At 45.7% G+C, this 17,870-nt stretch overlaps 1 protein-coding gene across 1 annotated transcript in view; it reads right to left on the minus strand.

Annotated features, from left to right (window-relative positions):
* Positions 1 to 30: 30 nt before the first annotated feature.
* The window catches only part of VPS36 (vacuolar protein sorting 36 homolog), a 62,590-nt gene continuing 44,750 nt past the window's right edge, over positions 31 to 17,870 (minus strand). The window contains exons 7-14 of the mRNA XM_073583290.1: positions 10,292 to 10,324; positions 10,136 to 10,213; positions 8,316 to 8,450; positions 7,800 to 7,865; positions 7,207 to 7,271; positions 6,799 to 6,883; positions 5,062 to 5,138; positions 31 to 3,045 (exon numbers count right to left, since the gene is read on the minus strand). Of these exons, the coding sequence (XP_073439391.1) occupies positions 2,952 to 3,045; positions 5,062 to 5,138; positions 6,799 to 6,883; positions 7,207 to 7,271; positions 7,800 to 7,865; positions 8,316 to 8,450; positions 10,136 to 10,213; positions 10,292 to 10,324 (633 nt within the window). The 3' untranslated portion in view covers positions 31 to 2,951. The remainder of the gene's footprint in view (positions 3,046 to 5,061; positions 5,139 to 6,798; positions 6,884 to 7,206; positions 7,272 to 7,799; positions 7,866 to 8,315; positions 8,451 to 10,135; positions 10,214 to 10,291; positions 10,325 to 17,870) is intronic.

The following is a 17,870-nucleotide window of genomic DNA, read 5'->3' on the forward strand; positions in this document are numbered from 1 at the left end:
TATCCAGAAGATTTAGACAGACTCATGAAGTGCACCTTTATCAACCTTTTATTGCCGTATCTTACTCTTGTTTCAGTTCCAGTTTTCCATCAGGCACATTTTTAGACAAACTTTTGACTTTTTCAAGGTTTTGCCACTTTAGGTGCTTAGAAGTCACAAACTGGTTAAAGACAAAAATAAAAAGTATTTTTTGCACCAATTTCATGAACCGCATGCACCATTCTGAAGAACTTGGCACAAAAAATGTCAGCAAGACAAAAATAAAGTAACAAGAAATCACAAATGATGAATTCATTTAACTTAAGACGGGAAAACCAAAAAGCAGAAAAACTAGAGTGCTGAATAAGCCCTGGAAGGTGATGGTTTTGGAGGCACCTGTTCTGCCAGTCTGTCTGGTACTCTCCACATTGTGAATGAAGGACAGCGCAAAACCATCAATGAATGAGATATGTTGCTTCAGCCTTGGGCATGTCAACAACACAGGAAGTGTGAAAATGTCAAATATATCTTATAGGATCCGAAGGTGAAACACACAAACACACATTTAAAGGACATTTTGGACCTTGAGAATCTTGGTTGTTTTTACTTTTGTTTTTCAATTTTCATCACTGTTATGTCTTAACTACTTTTGCACAATAAAAGCATAAAAAAAACCTTTTGGTGTCACCATATTCTGAGCAGTACACTTTTAATTAATAAAATATATGTTAATGATTACTTTATATTTTCTACCTCCTTATGTAGATTGGTGGCGGTCTGGATGCGGAGGTCCCCCCTAGCCGGATAAAAAAATGACTGACGCACGCTGCTCGGCAGGCACAGTGCTCGGCTCCCGCCTGAGATTATGGTTCCCGCCACTGCTCTGTGCACACTTCTGCCTAAGACGCAGTAGCTTCAGGTTTAAAGTATAAAGGGGGTAAAAGAACATCTAAAAAAAATAAATGATAGTTGCACTTTTAATCTTTGAACGAGATTTTTTTTTTGCAAGATAAGTTACAGTTTTTGGACTCTTTCACACGTCTGTGTCTCTGCTACGTGTGATGACCGTTTTCCACGTACCGGAGGCACTGACACACAGACACATTGAAATTTACGTTGCTGTGCACATGCCCATTTGTTTACACGGAACGAGTGACCCACACGTAGACATGTCAGTTTACCGGCAAAACATCCCGAACACGTATGACACGTAGGATGTCATCCATGTGACACCTCCCAGGGCCTGAGAAACCGTGTTACAGTAAGCGTGTTCCCCAACGCCGGGTGCTGAAGACGGTGCTCATCATTCTCCCCTGATCAGCACAAGCAGAGGACAATGATGAGAGTTGTATTCAAGTGAGAACAATGACAGCAGGCAGTGACTGATGGGACTATTACTCCCATCAGCCGACACCTGCTGCCGCTAACAACAGTGACAGCAGGAGTGGCTGATGGGAGTATTCCTTCTTCTGATGATGTCTTCTGTGAATCGGGGCAGTGCTGGGTGGGGGGTTGGTCGCCTTCTGCTCCAGCCCCTCCTGTGTTTCTAAAGGTCCCGGATTATTCCTTGACCTGCCTCTGTTTTGAAATTTTGCATCGCCACCATCATTGGGTGTGTGCGCAGTGCGAGATCCCACATCTGGTCTTCAATAAAATGGCGCCTTGGTGGCGCATGCATAGATCTAAATCTCGGATCAGATTTCGATTTGTGAAGGTGCCAATTCCAAAGCCATTTTATTGAAGACCCAAAGACCAGACGTGGAATCTCAGACTGCGCACATGCGACACCAAATTTCTAAGTTAAAGCATGACACTGAATAATCAGGAACCTGTAGAAAACAGAGGAGGAACGTGGAGGGGATGGAGCAGAAGACGACCAAATCCCCACCAGGCCCGCCCCGATGCACAGATGAGGTCACCAGATGAAAACTTTAAACCATGATTAGAAAAAAAAAAAAAGCTGATCAGATTCCTTCGACAAAGGTATTACTTTACTCAGTGTAATTGTGCCATTATGGCTGTACCTTTACTTTATAGTGATAAATCCTGGAACAGGTACTCGAACACTTTTTTCCCCATAATGAAACATAAAACATTTTTTTCCTTTGGATTACAAATATTTTAGTGAAATAATATTTTTGCACTTTTTTTAGTTCCTCTTTGGGATCGAACACTAAGGCTGGGATCACACAACCGTGTGTGATGCGAGAAACTAGCACGAGTCTCTCGCCTCAACACCCAGCGCTGCCGCCGACACTCAGGAACGGAGCTGCGGCTGCGAGTTTCTCGCATCACACACGGTACTGTGATCCCGGCCTAAGATTATTTATTCACTTAAACAATACTCTTGTACTACAGTGGCGTTATGCCAGTCCGTGCCGCTTGCCCCTGGCTACCTCAATAGCCCACGTGCAATCAGGTCTTAAACGTGTTGATGGCGTCACAGAGGGACTTCCTTCCTTTTCCGGCCACTTAGGTACCATCATTGTAATTGATTGCAGCTTCTGATTTAATGACCGAAATCAGAGGGCTCTATCATCCTAGCTGTTGCTGTAGAGCGTTAGCTGTAACAGACACGTAACATCTGGTGTGGATGGTGCAAGCAGTAAATATACGGCGCATCGTGTCAGGGAGTTCGGTTAATGGAAAATTTATCAGAATTAATGCAAGGTACTGGTAAAGAAGTTGTGCTTATGAAATAATCCAAATTCAGAGCTTAGCTTTAAGAAATCCTTTGGAAATGACAACAGGAAGCAAAACGGACATCTAATCCAGACCTTGGTAGCACTGGTTAAGAGTTGCGATGTGTATATTGTGTTCCCCAGTAAGCAAAAATATAAGTTCATGGCCAAGGCCAGGCTTTTAATGTGCCCGTCCGGTCTTAATCATTCTGCAGCCATCCTACAAGATCTTCCTCCTGCTCCGTGTTCTCCATGCTTGAGCATCTCCATACATGAATCTCCAGCAAACGCCTAAGTCTGCGTCAAGAACAGGTTTGGATAGAAGCGTAAACCTTCAACTGAATCGTCCCTGCAGAGATGCCCCATGTTTTCAGCAAGAAGCAATCTGTCAAGGGAAAAATATAGTTAGAGGACTCTACCCCAGCAGGAACAGGGGAGCGAGCAAGAAAGCAAGGAATTATATCATTAAAGTATATGGCACCAGCAGTTCACAGGAGTGAGCATTATCAAGGGAATAAAATCATAAGTGTACTGTGCCCCAGCAAAAACAGGGGAGCAAGCAAAAAACCAGCAGTACTCTGCCCCAGCAAAAACAGGGGAGCAAGCAAGAAACCAACAGCACTCTGCCCCAGCAAAAACAGGGGAGCGAGCAAAAAACCAGCAGTACTGTGCCCCAGCAAAAACAGGGGAGCAAGCAAGAAACCAACAGTACTTAGCCCCAGCAAAAACAGGGGAGCAAGCAAGAAACCAACAGCACTCTGCCCCAGCAAAAACAGGGGAGCAAGCAAGAAACCAACAGCACTCTGCCCCAGCAAATACAGGGGAGCGAGCAAAAAACCAGCAGTACTCTGCCCCAGCAAAAACAGGGGAGCGAGCAAGAAAGCAAGGAATTATATCATTAACGTATATGGCACCAGCAGTTCACAGGAGTGAGCATTATCAAGGGAATAAAATCATAAGTGTACTGTGCCCCAGCAAAAACAGGGGAGCAAGCAAAAAAACAGCAGTACTCTGCCCCAGCAAAAACAGGGGAGCAAGCAAGAAACCAACAGCACTCTGCCCCAGCAAAAACAGGGGAGCGAGCAAAAAACCAGCAGTACTGTGCCCCAGCAAAAACAGGGGAGCAAGCAAGAAACCAACAGCACTCTGCCCCAGCAAATACAGGGGAGCAAGCAAAAAACCAGCAGTACTCTGCCCCAGCAAAAACAGGGGAGCGAGCAAAAAACCAGCAGTACTCTGCCCCAGCAAAAACAGGGGAGCGAGCAAGAAAGCAAGAAATTATATCATTAACGTATATGGCACCAGCAGTTCACAGGAGTGAGCAGTATCAAGGGAATAAAATCATAAGTGTACTCTGCCCCAGCAAAAACAGGGGAGCGAGCAAAAAAACAGCAGTACTCTGCCCCAGCAAAAACAGGGGAGGGAGCGAGCAAGAAATTATATCATTAACGTATATGGCACCAGCAGTTCACAGGAGTGAGCAGTATCAAGGGAATAAAATCATAAGTGTACTGTGCCCCAGCAAAAACAGGGGAGCGAGCAAAAACCAGCAGTACTCTGCCCCAGCAAAAACAGGGGAGCAAGCAGGAAACCAACAGCACTCTGCCCCAGCAAATACAGGGGAGCGAGCAAAAAACCAGCAGTACTGTGCCCCAGCAAAAACAGGGGAGCAAGAAACCAACAGTACTTAGCACCAGCAAAAAAAGGGGCGCGAGCAAGAAAAAAAGACAGTACTCTGCCCCAGCAAAAAAAGGGGAGCGAGCAAGAAAAAAAAAAAAAAAAAAGAGACAGTACTGTGCCCCAGCAAAAACAGGGGAGTGAGCAATAAACCAACAGTACTCTGCCCCAGCAAAAACAGGGGAGCGAGCAAGAAACCAACAGTAATGTGCCCCAGCAAAAATAGGGGGGCGAGCAAGAAACCAGCAGTACTGTGCCCCAGCAAAAACAGGGGAGCGAGCAATAAACCAACAGTACTCTGCCCCAGCAAAAACAGGGGAGCGAGCAATAAACCAACAGTACTCTGCCCCAGCAAAAACAGGGGAGTGAGCAATAAATCAACAGTACTCTGCCCCAGCAAAAACAGGGGAGTGAGCAATAAACCAACAGTACTCTGCCCCAGCAAAAACAGGGGAGTGAGCAATAAACCAACAGTACTCTGCCCCAGCAAAACTAGGGGGGCGAGCAAGAAACCAGCAGTACTCTGCCCCAGCAAAAACAGGGGAGCGAGCAATAAACCAACAGTACTCTGCCCCAGCAAAAACAGGGGAGCGAGCGAGCAAGAAACCAGCAGTACTCTGCCCCAGCATAAACAGGGAGTGCGCAGTAAACCAGGGAACAATATCTTTACAGTACTCTGCACCAGCAGGAAAAGAGGAACAAGAGGTAAACCAAATGGAAATACCTTTCTTTGGCTAACAACACGGACATGCCGACAATCTTGGCAAACTCTTCAGAAGTCAGTGATCCCCTCTCAGATACCTGTTAAAAAAAAAAAAAAAAAAAAAAAAATTGCTATTTTAGATTTTTATTTATGTATATTTTAACTAACATTGGGCAAAGTATTTTAGTCAAAATGACATTTACGCCTGACCTAACTTTATTTTTCTGTTGACGTGGCCATAAGCTGACTCGCTTTTTGAGAACAAGTTTTCATTCTGGTGGGCATTACACATTTTACTATACAATGAACTGAGAGATGGGTGAAAAAATTCCAAGTATGATGAAATGGTAAAAAAAAAAGCAATCTGTACGGTATTTATTGTAGGGTAAAAATTACCTGTAAACACGATTCTCAGGGTGAGAACAATCACGGGGATACCAAACTTGCACAGATTTAGTTTTATTAATGTGGTAAAAAAAAAATTAAAAAAAAAATCTAGAAGTCGCCATTTTCCCGAGACACGTAATGCTATTCATCAGTAGACCTGAGACCGGGCTTGATCTTTGCATGGCAAGCTAACAATTTTAATTGATACCAATTTTGGTTTACATACGCCATTTTTATTACTTTTTATAAGAAGGTGTGGTAATCGAGAAAAACAATTCTGGTGCTTTGATTTTTTTCCTCTTTACTGCATTTACCTTATGGGTTTATTATATTATTTTATTGATGTGGAGAATCCAAATATGTTAATTTATTTTAGTTTCCTATTTTTATTTCGGAAAAACCGAAGAGATTACATTTTTTTATATATATTTTTTTTTAATTAGTCCCCTTAGGGGACTTGAACCCGCAATCACTTAAGCACTTCCACTATATACTGCAACATCAGAGTATTTTAGCATAGAGTGTAAATCGTGACCTCCCCCATGAGGCTTCACAAGAGTACCAAGATGGCAGCCGCTCTATTTAAATGCCGCTGTTAGACAAGGACAGTGGCATTTTAAGGATTAAAGAGGCTGTTCAGTGAAAATAAGTTATTGCCCATCAGCGGGATAGGTAATACCTTATTGATTGGTGCGGGTCCCATCGGTCATACCCCCACCAATCAGCAGAATGGGGAATTTTATGGAGCATGCTCTTCTGCTGCTTTATTAATTCCTTGCCAGGTGTTGTGATCGGCTTTTTCTGGCAGCCCGATTGAGGATGAAGCATCAGTAGTTGGACATCCAACCTGCTGGTCCATTTTGTAATGGTAATAAAGATTCCTGTTGTAGTGATCATGAGGGTCCCAGCAGTCGGACCCCAACGATAAGCAAATTATCGCTGGTAATCGCCTTACATGTATGTGATCAGAGCTCGGCTCCGCTCGCTGCTGTTAAGAGACAGATGCCAGCTATGTAATGCCACTGGCATCTACCATGTGTGGAGGGATCCAAGTTCCTGAGCCCCCTCCAGACATGCAGACCCCAGCACTGGCATACAGTTGAGTCAATGTGTTAAGGCTATTGGGCTATTGATTTATTATTATTTGATATGTCACATCATCCAGCACCATCACATATTTCCTTTGTATAAAGTACATCATCCTCTTTCTGCCAGAGATATAAAAGTAAGTGCTCCCTTCTGGGGAACTACCGGGGTCCTTTTGTTTTTGACTTGTATACAGTATAATATCTGTAATTACAAAAATCATTGTAGGAGATGTAGATTCATAATGAAGGTATGCAGCACATGACAAATGCAAGCTCTATATACCGTTTCTAGGGCGGAAGCCACCATCTCCTCTTCATTGTGCGACTGATGCTCAATTACCATGACGCCACTATCGAAAATACGAAGCCTGCAGAAAGGAGAGATGAGAGCATGCAATGGGTCCCGTAGCCATAATCAGCCTTAGCAGGGGGGTACCAAGATGCTCATTAGCCCCTACATGTAGGAAGCCTGTGGCCAGAAACTGTATTGTTTCATATCCTGGAAAGCAGAAAGCATTGTCCCATTTACTCCATAGCTCTCCATCGTTGTCTCATTGTCTGGTGTAGGTCAAAAGTATTGAATGGGAAACTAGACAGGAAGTTTATCCTGGGGCCATCGGTCAACGTTTCATTCAAAGGAACGTGCTGCGAGTCAGAGAAACTAATGGCCTGAATGGCAGTAACATCTTACCGCAGTGGAAGTTTCAGGGATTCAAACATTTTGCAGGCGTTTACCAGATCTTCTGGAGAAAGCAACTGTGAAACGAAAAATCCCATCAGATATGCAGAATCGACTCCCTCAAATATATAGGTACTGGAGATAAGCGCTGTACTTTGTTTAGCCTTCTAATTTATTCATGCTGTAACATGGAACATCTCGCCATAATTACCATCCTCAGGTCCACCAGAGAGCCTGCGACGCCGCTGCCGGTGTCTGATATTGGCAGCCGATCTGACATCTTAACAACCAATCAGTGAGCTTGCAGCTCTGCCAGTGTAGATGGAACGCCCTGCTCAAAGATGCCGAGCTCACTGATTGGCTGCTGACGTGAGCTCAGTTACGCGGGCAGTGCCAGACACCAGGAGTAGTAGTGGTGTATTGCCGGTGGACCTTGGGATGGTGAATACGGCGTGTTTTTTATTTGTGTTTTTTTCAAGGTCCAAACTGTGCCCAGGATGAAGATTAACTGATAGGTCATCTTTAAAGAGGTTGTTCCCTATCACCAATAGAGAAACCTCAAAAGTAAAGTGAGAAATTGATCAAGATGCCCATTTGTAACCTACCTCCATGCCCCTGGCTCGATTTACTAAGCAGTATACTTCTGTGAGTGACATTATGCCCCCTCGCTCCTGAAAAAGAAGATGCCAAGAAGTCATATATTTGGCCAAATAATCATAAGATCATATATGAAGGGGGTAATGGTGATGACGAAAGGAAAATGTCAAACATTAGTTTTAAGACCTGCAGCCGATTTGGTGAGGTCAACATTGAAGGGTAAAGCTCGATGTGGTGCTGTGCCGATATGGGGGCCTGGATGTTGGAACCTCCGGTGAGGGGCTGTTACCTTCAGAGCAATCTGTCAATGTCCGACTATCACCCGGTAGCATTTATAGAAGAGTTGAAAACTATTTAAGTTCTCTGCTGTGAAAAATAGTGGGGGCTTAGACTGGGGAACCCACATATGGCCTAGTAGGGTAAAAGCCAGTGGCTGCCCCGATAACAGAGCCCCCCTATAATGAGCTATATGAGAACCTTAGTAAATTAGAAGGATCCAAAAGCAGAAATGAGAATCCACTCACCTCCAGTGGAGCCTGTAACATGGTGGCGAGCTGCTTTGCCAGCTGCATGTGATAGTGTGTGCCAGATCCGTGGGTCTCCCGCGTCACTGGATTGGCGATTCCCATACTCAGCAGGTAGGACTTAAACTTTATGGTCTACAGATAGATGGATAGAGATGGAGTTTCATTAATCTCCAAATTAACCCCTTCCCACCACAGCCAATTTTCACATTTCTTTCTTCCCTTTCTCCCTGGAATCAGCATTTTATTTTTCCATCCACATCAACAGAAATGGGCTTATCGAAAGAAAAACCGTAATTTGGCCATTTTGATCCTTTTCTTCTTTAAGATATTAATGGATTAAACATTTTTTTATTGAGCTAGACGTGACAATACCAAATAGGTTTGTTAAAAATTTCTTTATTTTTATCCCTTTCCATGTATGGTGCAAGCTAGTAATTGTTGTTTGGAGTGACCCCGATGCATACCAGGCAGATGGCGACTGTGCCACACAGCCGGCACCTGCCTCTTTCAGCCGAGAGTGGAGTGGAGCCATGTCTGTGACGTTTAAATGCCCTTGTCAAACTTTGACAGCAGCATTAAGATTGCGGCGCACCGATGGGTCGCTGTGAGTCGAAGATCTGTTGAAGACTTCTGTGCCTGTCATCAAGGAGTTCCTTTCGTAACTAGCTTCTGACCGGGTTTACATACCACCGAGATCAGATGATTGCAGGTTCAAGTCCAACAAGAGGAGTAATATGTACAATAAAAAGTTAAAAAAAAAAAGTAACCCCCCCCCCCACACACACACTAATAATAAAAATAAAATTTGAGAAAATAAATTTGGTATCGCATTGATGAAAATCTGATCAATATATAGGAATTATTAAGCTGCCTGGTAAACTTCGTAAACAGAAAGATAAATAAAAAAACGCCAAATTTGTGTTTTGTTTTTTTGTTGTTGCCGCAATACGGCAAAATGCGCTGTAAGAATCAAAATATCACATTATCCTGAAATGGTATCAATAAAAACGTAGTCTCACTCTGCGAAAAAAAATAAGCCCTCACACCGCTTTATCGACAGAAAAAAAAAAAACAGTTACGGTTCTTGGAAAATGGTGACACACGCAAAAAAAAAAAAAAAAAAATGTTTTGTTTTTTTTTTATCCAAAACTTGACTTTTCAACACCAAAATAATAAACAAAACAACTGGACAGGATTGGTAACACTGTAATTGCACTGATGAGGAGAATCAATTTGTCAGGTCATTGTTACCACACAATGTGAAAACAATTCCCAAAAAAACAATTGTAGATTTTTTATTTTTCAGAATTCCAGTACACTGTGTGGTACAATGGTTGGTGTCATGCCCTCAATTGCCTATGTGGGCAGAAAAAGAAAAAAAAAAAAAAAAAAAGATGGCTCTTTGAAGGAAAAAAAAAATAAAAATAAAAAAATCGGGCTATGTTGGGAAGGTATTAAATCAGGAAGCGGTATTTTTTTTATTATAAAAACTTACAAAAAAAAGTTCAGCCTTTACAGGGAACTTGATTGTATTGCTGCAATAGTTCAGTATATAGTGAAGCGTCAAAAATAATCGCAGGGTTTTCTATAGTTCTATAACTTTCCATAGTAATATATTCCATATTTATTTTATGATGGTGAATTCCAGGAAAATTTGATAAAATGTACGTGACGGCAGATATTTACAGTGGACAGGAGCGGAGGGCTCCATCCCAGACACAAAGTTTCATCATGTTATTCCTGGAGTAAAGACTTCTTAAAAAAATATTGTGGTGCGGTTGTTCCCATGTACCCTGGTAACAGCCGTGTTTTCCTACCTCATCTTCTGTGATGTCCCCCTGTTTGTCTTTGATTTTGTTCGCTATCGATTTGGACAGTTCCACCATTTCCTTGGCCTGTAAAAATAACGGAGGCAGCCGTCTGTCATTGCTGCGCTGACGGAAACCTAGGCTCATATCAATAGCTCACCGTACCTTGTCCATAAGCTTGCTGAGATCTTCAAAGGCCTGGAAAACAGAAGATGAGAGCAATATGTCGTCACAGTGAGTCTCAGAAATGAACCCCCCACCCAGCGATCACCTTTCCTGTTGTGATCATTTGCTCAAATTGAAATAACCCTTTAGTTGGTGAATCAAGATAGAGCAATTTTTTTGGCTCACGAGGTAACATTCCCTTGTAAGGCACCAATTTTCTCCCACATAGGAATCTTACTCATGCAGCCTTTTACTGCCGTTAACAAATCCTATAGAATTCTGGGCGACAAAAAATGAGCAGAAATGATCAAAAACTGGAAGATGTGTAACTTGCGTTAGACCTCAGCTTTGCCCATCGGAAAGGCAGATCACTAGAGGGAGCAACAGTGTTTTTCCCAAAAATCTATATAAAATATTTCCTCAATAGTGTGACTTTATAAAAGGTCCACCACATGTGAAGCCTCAGTCCCCACATCCAATAATACATGCATCAGGTAACAGAAGAGTATAATACCTGTAAACTGACTGGCACCAAATAAACCGAGTGCTGAGCAACTCATCAGGGGTCTTTACCGGCACCAGTACATCAGTCTCAAATTATTGAGAGAGGGAGAGCAGAGAGAAGAGAGTGTGAGAAGAGCGAGAGGGAAAAGGGGGACAAGGAGAGGGGGCAGAAGGAAGAGGTAGAGGGGAGAAAGAAGGAGAGAGAAGAGGGAGATGGGAGAAATAAGAGGGCATCTTTTACATTTTAAAAATTACAAAAAGGAAAATGGGCTGATGCAAAAGTTTTGGCACCCTGCATGGTTAGTTCCTAGTAGCACCTCCTTTTGAAAATATCACAGCTTGTAAACACTTATTGTAGCCAGCCAGAAGTCTTTCAATTCTTGTTTGAGTGATTTTCATCCATTCCGCCTTGGAAAATTCTGCCAGTTCTGTGAGATTCCGGGGTCGTCTTGCATCCTCTGCTATTTTGAAGCCTAACCACAGATTTTCAATGATGTTCAAATCAAGGGACTGTGAGGGCCATTGTAAAACCTTCAGCTTGCACTTTGTGAGATAGTCTATTTTTGGATTTTGACGTGTGTTTAAAATCATTATCCATTTGTAGAAGCCATCCTCTTTTCAACTTCAGCTTTTTTATATCTGGTGTTATGTTTGCATCAATAATTTGTTGAAATTTCATTGAATCCATTCTTTCCTCTACCCGTGAAATGTTCCTGTTCCATTCGCTGCAACACAATCCCAAAGCATGATTGATCCACCACCATGCTTAATGGTTGGCGAGATGTTCTTTTCCTGAAATTCTGTGCCCTTTTTTCTCCACACATACCTTTGATCATTGTGATCAAACAGTTCAATTTTAACCTCACCAGTCCACAGGACTTGTTTCCAAAATGTATCAGGCTTGTTTAGATGTTGTATACTTCTGATGCTGAATTTTATGGTGAGGACACAGGAGAGGTTTTATTCTGATGATTCTTCCATGAAAGGCATATTTGTGCAGGTGTCTCTGAACAGTAGAACAATGTACCACAACTCCAGAGTCTGTTAAATCTTTCTGAAGGTCTTTTGCAGTCATGCGGGGGTTCTGATTTGCCTCACTAGCAATCTTGCAAGCAGCTCTCACTGAAATTTTGCTTGGTCTTCCAGACCTCATCTTGACCTCCACTGTTCTTGTTAACAGACATTTCTTAATTACATTTCAAACTCATGAAAGGGCAACTTGAAAACACTTTGCTATCTTCTTATAGCCTTTTCCAGCTTTGTGAGCTTCCACCATCTTCAGAGTCCTAGGCAGCTGCTTAGAAAAACCCATGACTGCTTTTCTTGGCACAAGGTTAGAGGAGGTTGGGTTTTTATAAAGCTGAGAAATTTGCATTACCTGGCCTTTCCTAACGATGATAGTGAAAAAGCCTAACAGGTCTGAAATCTTGGTCAAAGTTATCTGAGAACACAAATTTCCAAGGGTGCTCAAACTTTTGCATAGGCCTATTTTACTTTTTAATATGCAAAAAATACTATATTTTTTGCCTTAATACATAGGAAATATGTCATCTTTAACTTTAGACTTTTAGTAATCATTTCATCTTCAACTTCACAAGAACAGTAATTTTGACCAGGGGTTCCCAAACTTTTATATGCCACTGTTTGCCAGTGGTGGATTCACAGCTACACTGGTCAGTACTGCTGTATGATCCCCTCCATATTGCTGCTTCACTGCAGATTCTCAAAACTGGAGCCAAATTTTAAGAACTGAAGCAAATTTTAAGATTGGATTTAAATCATTACAATACCTGACATCTTTGATTAAATTCCACACCAAAAGCAGCAACAAAATCCACAACACATGCAGATTTCATTGCTGACTCTGGCAAAAATTTTTAGGCCGAATTCAGTGTTATTATTATGCTGTGTGCGCAAAAACAAAAAGTAGCCTCAGTGAGCCTGCAAGTCTGTCACTTGGACCGTTTGCTTCACTTTCGACTTGTCAAAGTCTTCTTAAACCTAATTAATAACATGTTACAACTCATCGGCCTAAAGAGGGAAAGAAGTGAGGACAAAGGGGACCAGGCACACACCTAACAGGAACTTCCTCCTCTAAACACAATACATCGCTGCAGCCTTATCGGAGGGCAGCAGCAGACGCAGGAAGCCCCCCAAGCTCTGTACAGCCGGAGAAGGTACAACGCTAGAGCTGGATGTCCCGCTATTTATCTACTGCACCAATAGTCCTCTGGGATTTTTACATTAAATTCTCCTTTAACTATAATGAGACCACCCGAAGAAGAAAAAAAAAAAAAAAAAAAAAACTCATGAAAGTATTGCTCACCCCTAGCCACACGTCTACCATTCAGGCTTCAGATGAGCCACTACAACCAGTTAATCCGCTGAAAGAACAAAAAACAGGATTTTTTGGGTTGCTTACCGTAAAATCTGTTTCTCGGAGCCTTCATTGGGGGACACAGAGACCATGGGTGTATGCTGCTGCCACTAGGAGGCTGACACTATGCACAAAAAAAGGTTAGCTCCTCCTCCGCAGTGTACACCCCACCGACCGGCAGGAAGTTCCTCAGTTAGTGAGAAAGCAGTAGGAGAAGTAACAGAATAGATTGAAAACAGAACAAACAACTCAACTGTAACAAACCGACAGACATAAGAACAGGAGTTGTAGAACATGGGAGGGTGCTGTGTCCCCCAATGAAGGCTCCGAGAAACAGATTTTACGGTAAGCAACCCAAAAAATCCTGTTTTCTCGTTCGCCTTATTGGGGGACACAGAGACCATGGGACGTCCCAAAGCAGTCCCTGGGGTGGGAAACAAACTTCCATCAGGCCAGTGGACTCGCCACCGCAGCCTGCAGAATCCTTCTACCTAGGCTGGCGTCCGCCGAAGCGTAGGTGTGGACCCTGTAGAATTTCACAAAGGTGTGAACCGATGACCACGTTGCAGCCTTGCAAAGCTGCAGCGCGGAAGCTCTGTGGCGCACCGCCCAGGAGGCACCCACCGCTCGGGTAGAGTGCGCTCTGATCCCTGGAGGGGCCACTCGATGCTTGACCCGGTATGCCTCCAAAATTGCCGATCTGATCCAGCGCGCAATAGTGGCCTTTGAGGCTGGGTGACCTTTCCTCGCCCCATCAGGAATGATGAACAGAGAGTCTGACTTCCGCAAGGAAGTCGTCCGGGCTAGATAGACTCTCAATGCCCTGACTAGGTCCAGCTTGTTCAAGGACCTCTCCCGAGGGTGAGCTGGGCTCGGGCAGAAGGATGGCAGAACAATGTCCTCATTGAGGTGAAACGAAGATACCACCTTCGGAAGAAAAGAGGGCGGAGGCCGCAGAACTACCTTGTCCTGATGAAGGACCAAAAAAGGAGAGCGGCAAGAAAGTGCTGCTAATTCCGACACGCGCCGGATGGAGGTAATGGCCACCAGAAAGGCCACTTTCCAAGAAAGGAGGGAAAGGGAAACGTCCCTGAGAGGTTCAAAAGGAGGACCCTGCAGAACCTGAAGAACCAAATTAAGATCCCAAGGATCCACGGGCGCTCGGTACGGAGGAACCGTGTGAGCCACACCCTGGAGGAAGGTTTTGACCTGGGGCCGGGAGGCCAGCGTTTTCTGAAATAAAATGGACAGTGCCGAAACTTGACCCTTCAAGGAACTGAGAGCAAGCCCCGCATCCAGCCCTGCCTGCAGAAACGCCAGAATAGAAGGGAGCGAAAAAACCAAGGGCGCGATGTCATTGGTCTCACACCAGGAGAAATAGGCTTTCCAAGTACGGTAATAGATCTTCGAAGAAGAAGGCTTTCTGGCGTGGATCATGGTATGAATCACCCGATCAGAGAATCCTGCCCGTCTCAAAACCTCGGTCTCAACAGCCACGCCGTTAAATTGAGCGACCGAGAATTGGGGTGGCAAATCGGGCCTTGAGACAACAGATCTGCCCTGTCGGGAAGCTTCCAGGGAGCGTCCGCGAGAAGGTTGACAATGTCCGCGAACCAAGACCTTCTGGGCCAATTCGGGGCGATGAGGATGACTGGAATCCCCTCTGCTTTGATTTTCTTCAACAACTTGGGAAGAAGAGGCAGAGGAGGGAACAGGTAGGGGAGCTCGAACTGTGACCAAGGGACGGCCAGAGCGTCGGCGCCCACTGCCAGAGGGTCCCGAGACCTGGACACGAATTGTGGGACTTTCCTGTTGAGGCGAGATGCCATGAGGTCTACATCCGGAGTTCCCCACCGACGGCAGAGCAGATGAAACACCTCCGGATGTAGGGACCATTCCCCTGCCGCGAGACCCTCGCGGCTGAGGAAATCGGCGGCCCAGTTGTCCACGCCGGGAATGTGAACCGCGGAAATCGTTGGAACAAAGGTCTCTGCCCATTGAAGAATTCTGGACACTTCCGCCAGAGCTGAGACACTCCGTGTCCCCCCTTGGCGGTTGATATACGCCACCGCTGTGGCATTGTCTGTCTGAATCCTGACAGGCAGGCCCTTGAGGCGCCTTTCCCAGTGGACGAGAGCTAGATGGATCGCTCGTATCTCTAGAACATTGATCTGCAGAGCTGATTCCTGAGTCGACCATCGACCCTGAACAGTGTGATTGCGGAACACTGCACCCCAGCCGATGAGGCTGGCGTCCGTAGTGACAATCTGCCAGTGAACGGGAAGAAAAGACCGCCCCAAGAGAATGAGGGGAGACGTCAACCACCAGTTGAGAGACCGCTTGATCCGGCATGAAAGGCGAACCGGACGATCCAGAGACAGAGCCGACCTGTTCCACCTGGACAAAATGGCCTGCTGGAGTGGCCTGGCGTGAAATTGGGCAAAGGGAACTGCCTCTATCGCCGCCACCATCTTCCCCAGGACCCTCATGGCTGTCCTGAGGGATGGAAATCGTGTGATCTGTAATGATCGCACGCCCTGCTGCAGGGAAAGGATCTTGTCTTGTGGGAGAAATACCCTTGACCGACGAGTGTCGAACAGAAGGCCCAGAAACACAAGGCGTTGAGTAGGGACCAGACAGGACTTTTTCCGGTTGACGATCCACCCAAAACTGGACAGGGTGTCTAGAACGATCGCCACACTTAGGCGGGCCTGTTGAAAGGAGGGAGCCTTGATCAGGATATCGTCGAGGTACGGAAAAAGAACGAGACCTCTGATTCTCAACAAGGCCATCAACGCCGCCATAATCTTCGTGAAGACTCTGGGAGCGGTGGCGAGCCCGAAAGGAAGCGCGACGAACTGGTAATGTTCGTGGTGAATCGCAAACCGCAGGAACTTCTGATGTCCGGGAAATATGGGCACATGTAGATAGGCATCTTGGATGTCTATGGAACCCATGAATTCCTGCTCCTCCATGGAAGCAATTACCGAGCGTACAGACTCCATCCGGAAGTGGCGAAGGCGAACTCTCTTGTTGAGTAACTTGAGATCCAAAATGGGCCGCACTGCCCCGTCCTTTTTCGGCACCACAAACAGGTTTGAATAAAACCCTGTGAAGCGTTCCGATTCGGGAACAGGCACAATCACCCCGGAACTGAGAAGAGAGGCGATGGCCGAACAGAACCCCGGGACCAAGGCCGGATCCCTCGGCGGACGGGATTGGAAGAAGCGATCCCGTGGAAGAGAAATGAACTCTATTTTGTATCCTGTTGATACAACCTCTCTGACCCAAGCGTCCTCTACTGAGGCGAGCCAGACGTCGCTGAAGAAAAGAAGTCGACCTCCCAATTGGAAGGGACCCACGGGAGACCGATGGTAGTCATGCGGATGTAGACCGTCCAGATCTAGATCTGGACGGTCTTCCCTGGGAAGAGTGGGACCGCCAGGACGGAGTGGGCCTGAAGGAAACCTTCTTTCTTTCCTGACGTGCCTGTGGCCTTTGCTGGTTGGAAGGGTTTTCCGCCGTATTGAAACGGCGGAAAGTCCGAAAGGGACGAAACTGACGCCTTGGAGGAGGTCTGCGAGGCTTGGAGGGGAGAAGAGAACTCGTAACTCCGGTAGCGTCCTTAATAATCTGATCCAATTGTGATCCGAAGAGACGCACTCCCTGAAAAGGCAGATTGGTCAGAGACTTTTTAGAGGACAAGTCCGCCTGCCAGGCCTTGAGCCAAATTGTACGTCGGATTGCCACGATGTTACTTGACGCCTGAACTGCGCAAGATGCGGCATCCCGGGAGGCAGAAAGCAGATAATCCCCCGCATGGGAAATCTGATTGGCGATATCGGCCAAATGCTCTGGTCGTGCCTTATCCAGAATGCCCTGCCGAAGGTCGTCTGCCCAAGTGGATATGGCCTTTGCTGCCCAAGAAGAAGCAAAGACTGGACATACCGCTGCTGATGCCGCTTCGAAGGCAGATTTTGCTAGAGATTCTATTATCCTATCATTAGAATCTTTTAGAGACGCCACACCTGACAGCGGAAGGACCGTATTATTAGAAAGTCTGGACACGGGAGGGTCCACCGAGGGAGAAGCGGCCCAGTTGTCCGTGAGCTCCTTAGCAAACGGGTACAGTACGCCGAAACGCTTTCCTCTTTGAAAGCGTCTGGTCGGATCTGCTCTCTCCTTTGTAAAAATCTTTCCAAACTCAGAATGGAAGGGAAACACCCTGCATGGTGTTTCCGCCCGTCTGAACGAAACCTCCTGATCTGAGGATTTCGCAGGGGCGTCAGCGATGTCAAAGGTATGGTGAATCGCGGCAATGAGGTTTTGCACCGTAACCTTCATGTTCGCATCCTGGTCCGAATCCAGCTCTAAGACCCCTTCCGATTCCGAAAGCGCTTCGCCTGACTCGGGAGAGGAGGCCCGAGAGGGAGACTGCTGGGGACTATGGGGTGAGGTAGGACGAGGGGAGGACTCCGCCTGGAGGTCCTGCCTGGGCCTCTTGCGACTGCCGCTGGCTGGCTCAGATGGGACGTCCTGAGACGTGCTGGGTCCCGCCGAAGCTCCCAAGGGCAACTTGTCCAGAACGGCTACTAGGGACTGAGACACCTTGGTGAGGTCTGCCACTGACTGTGATAGAGAGGAGGCCCAGCCCGGCATGGGGGGCTCACTCACCACTGGGGCTATGGATGGCTCCTG

This window comes from Dendrobates tinctorius, unplaced genomic scaffold (assembly GCF_039654945.1).
Source record: "Dendrobates tinctorius isolate UK_male_01 unplaced genomic scaffold, ASM3965494v1 ptg000075l, whole genome shotgun sequence".
Classification (NCBI taxonomy): domain Eukaryota; kingdom Metazoa; phylum Chordata; class Amphibia; order Anura; family Dendrobatidae; genus Dendrobates; species Dendrobates tinctorius.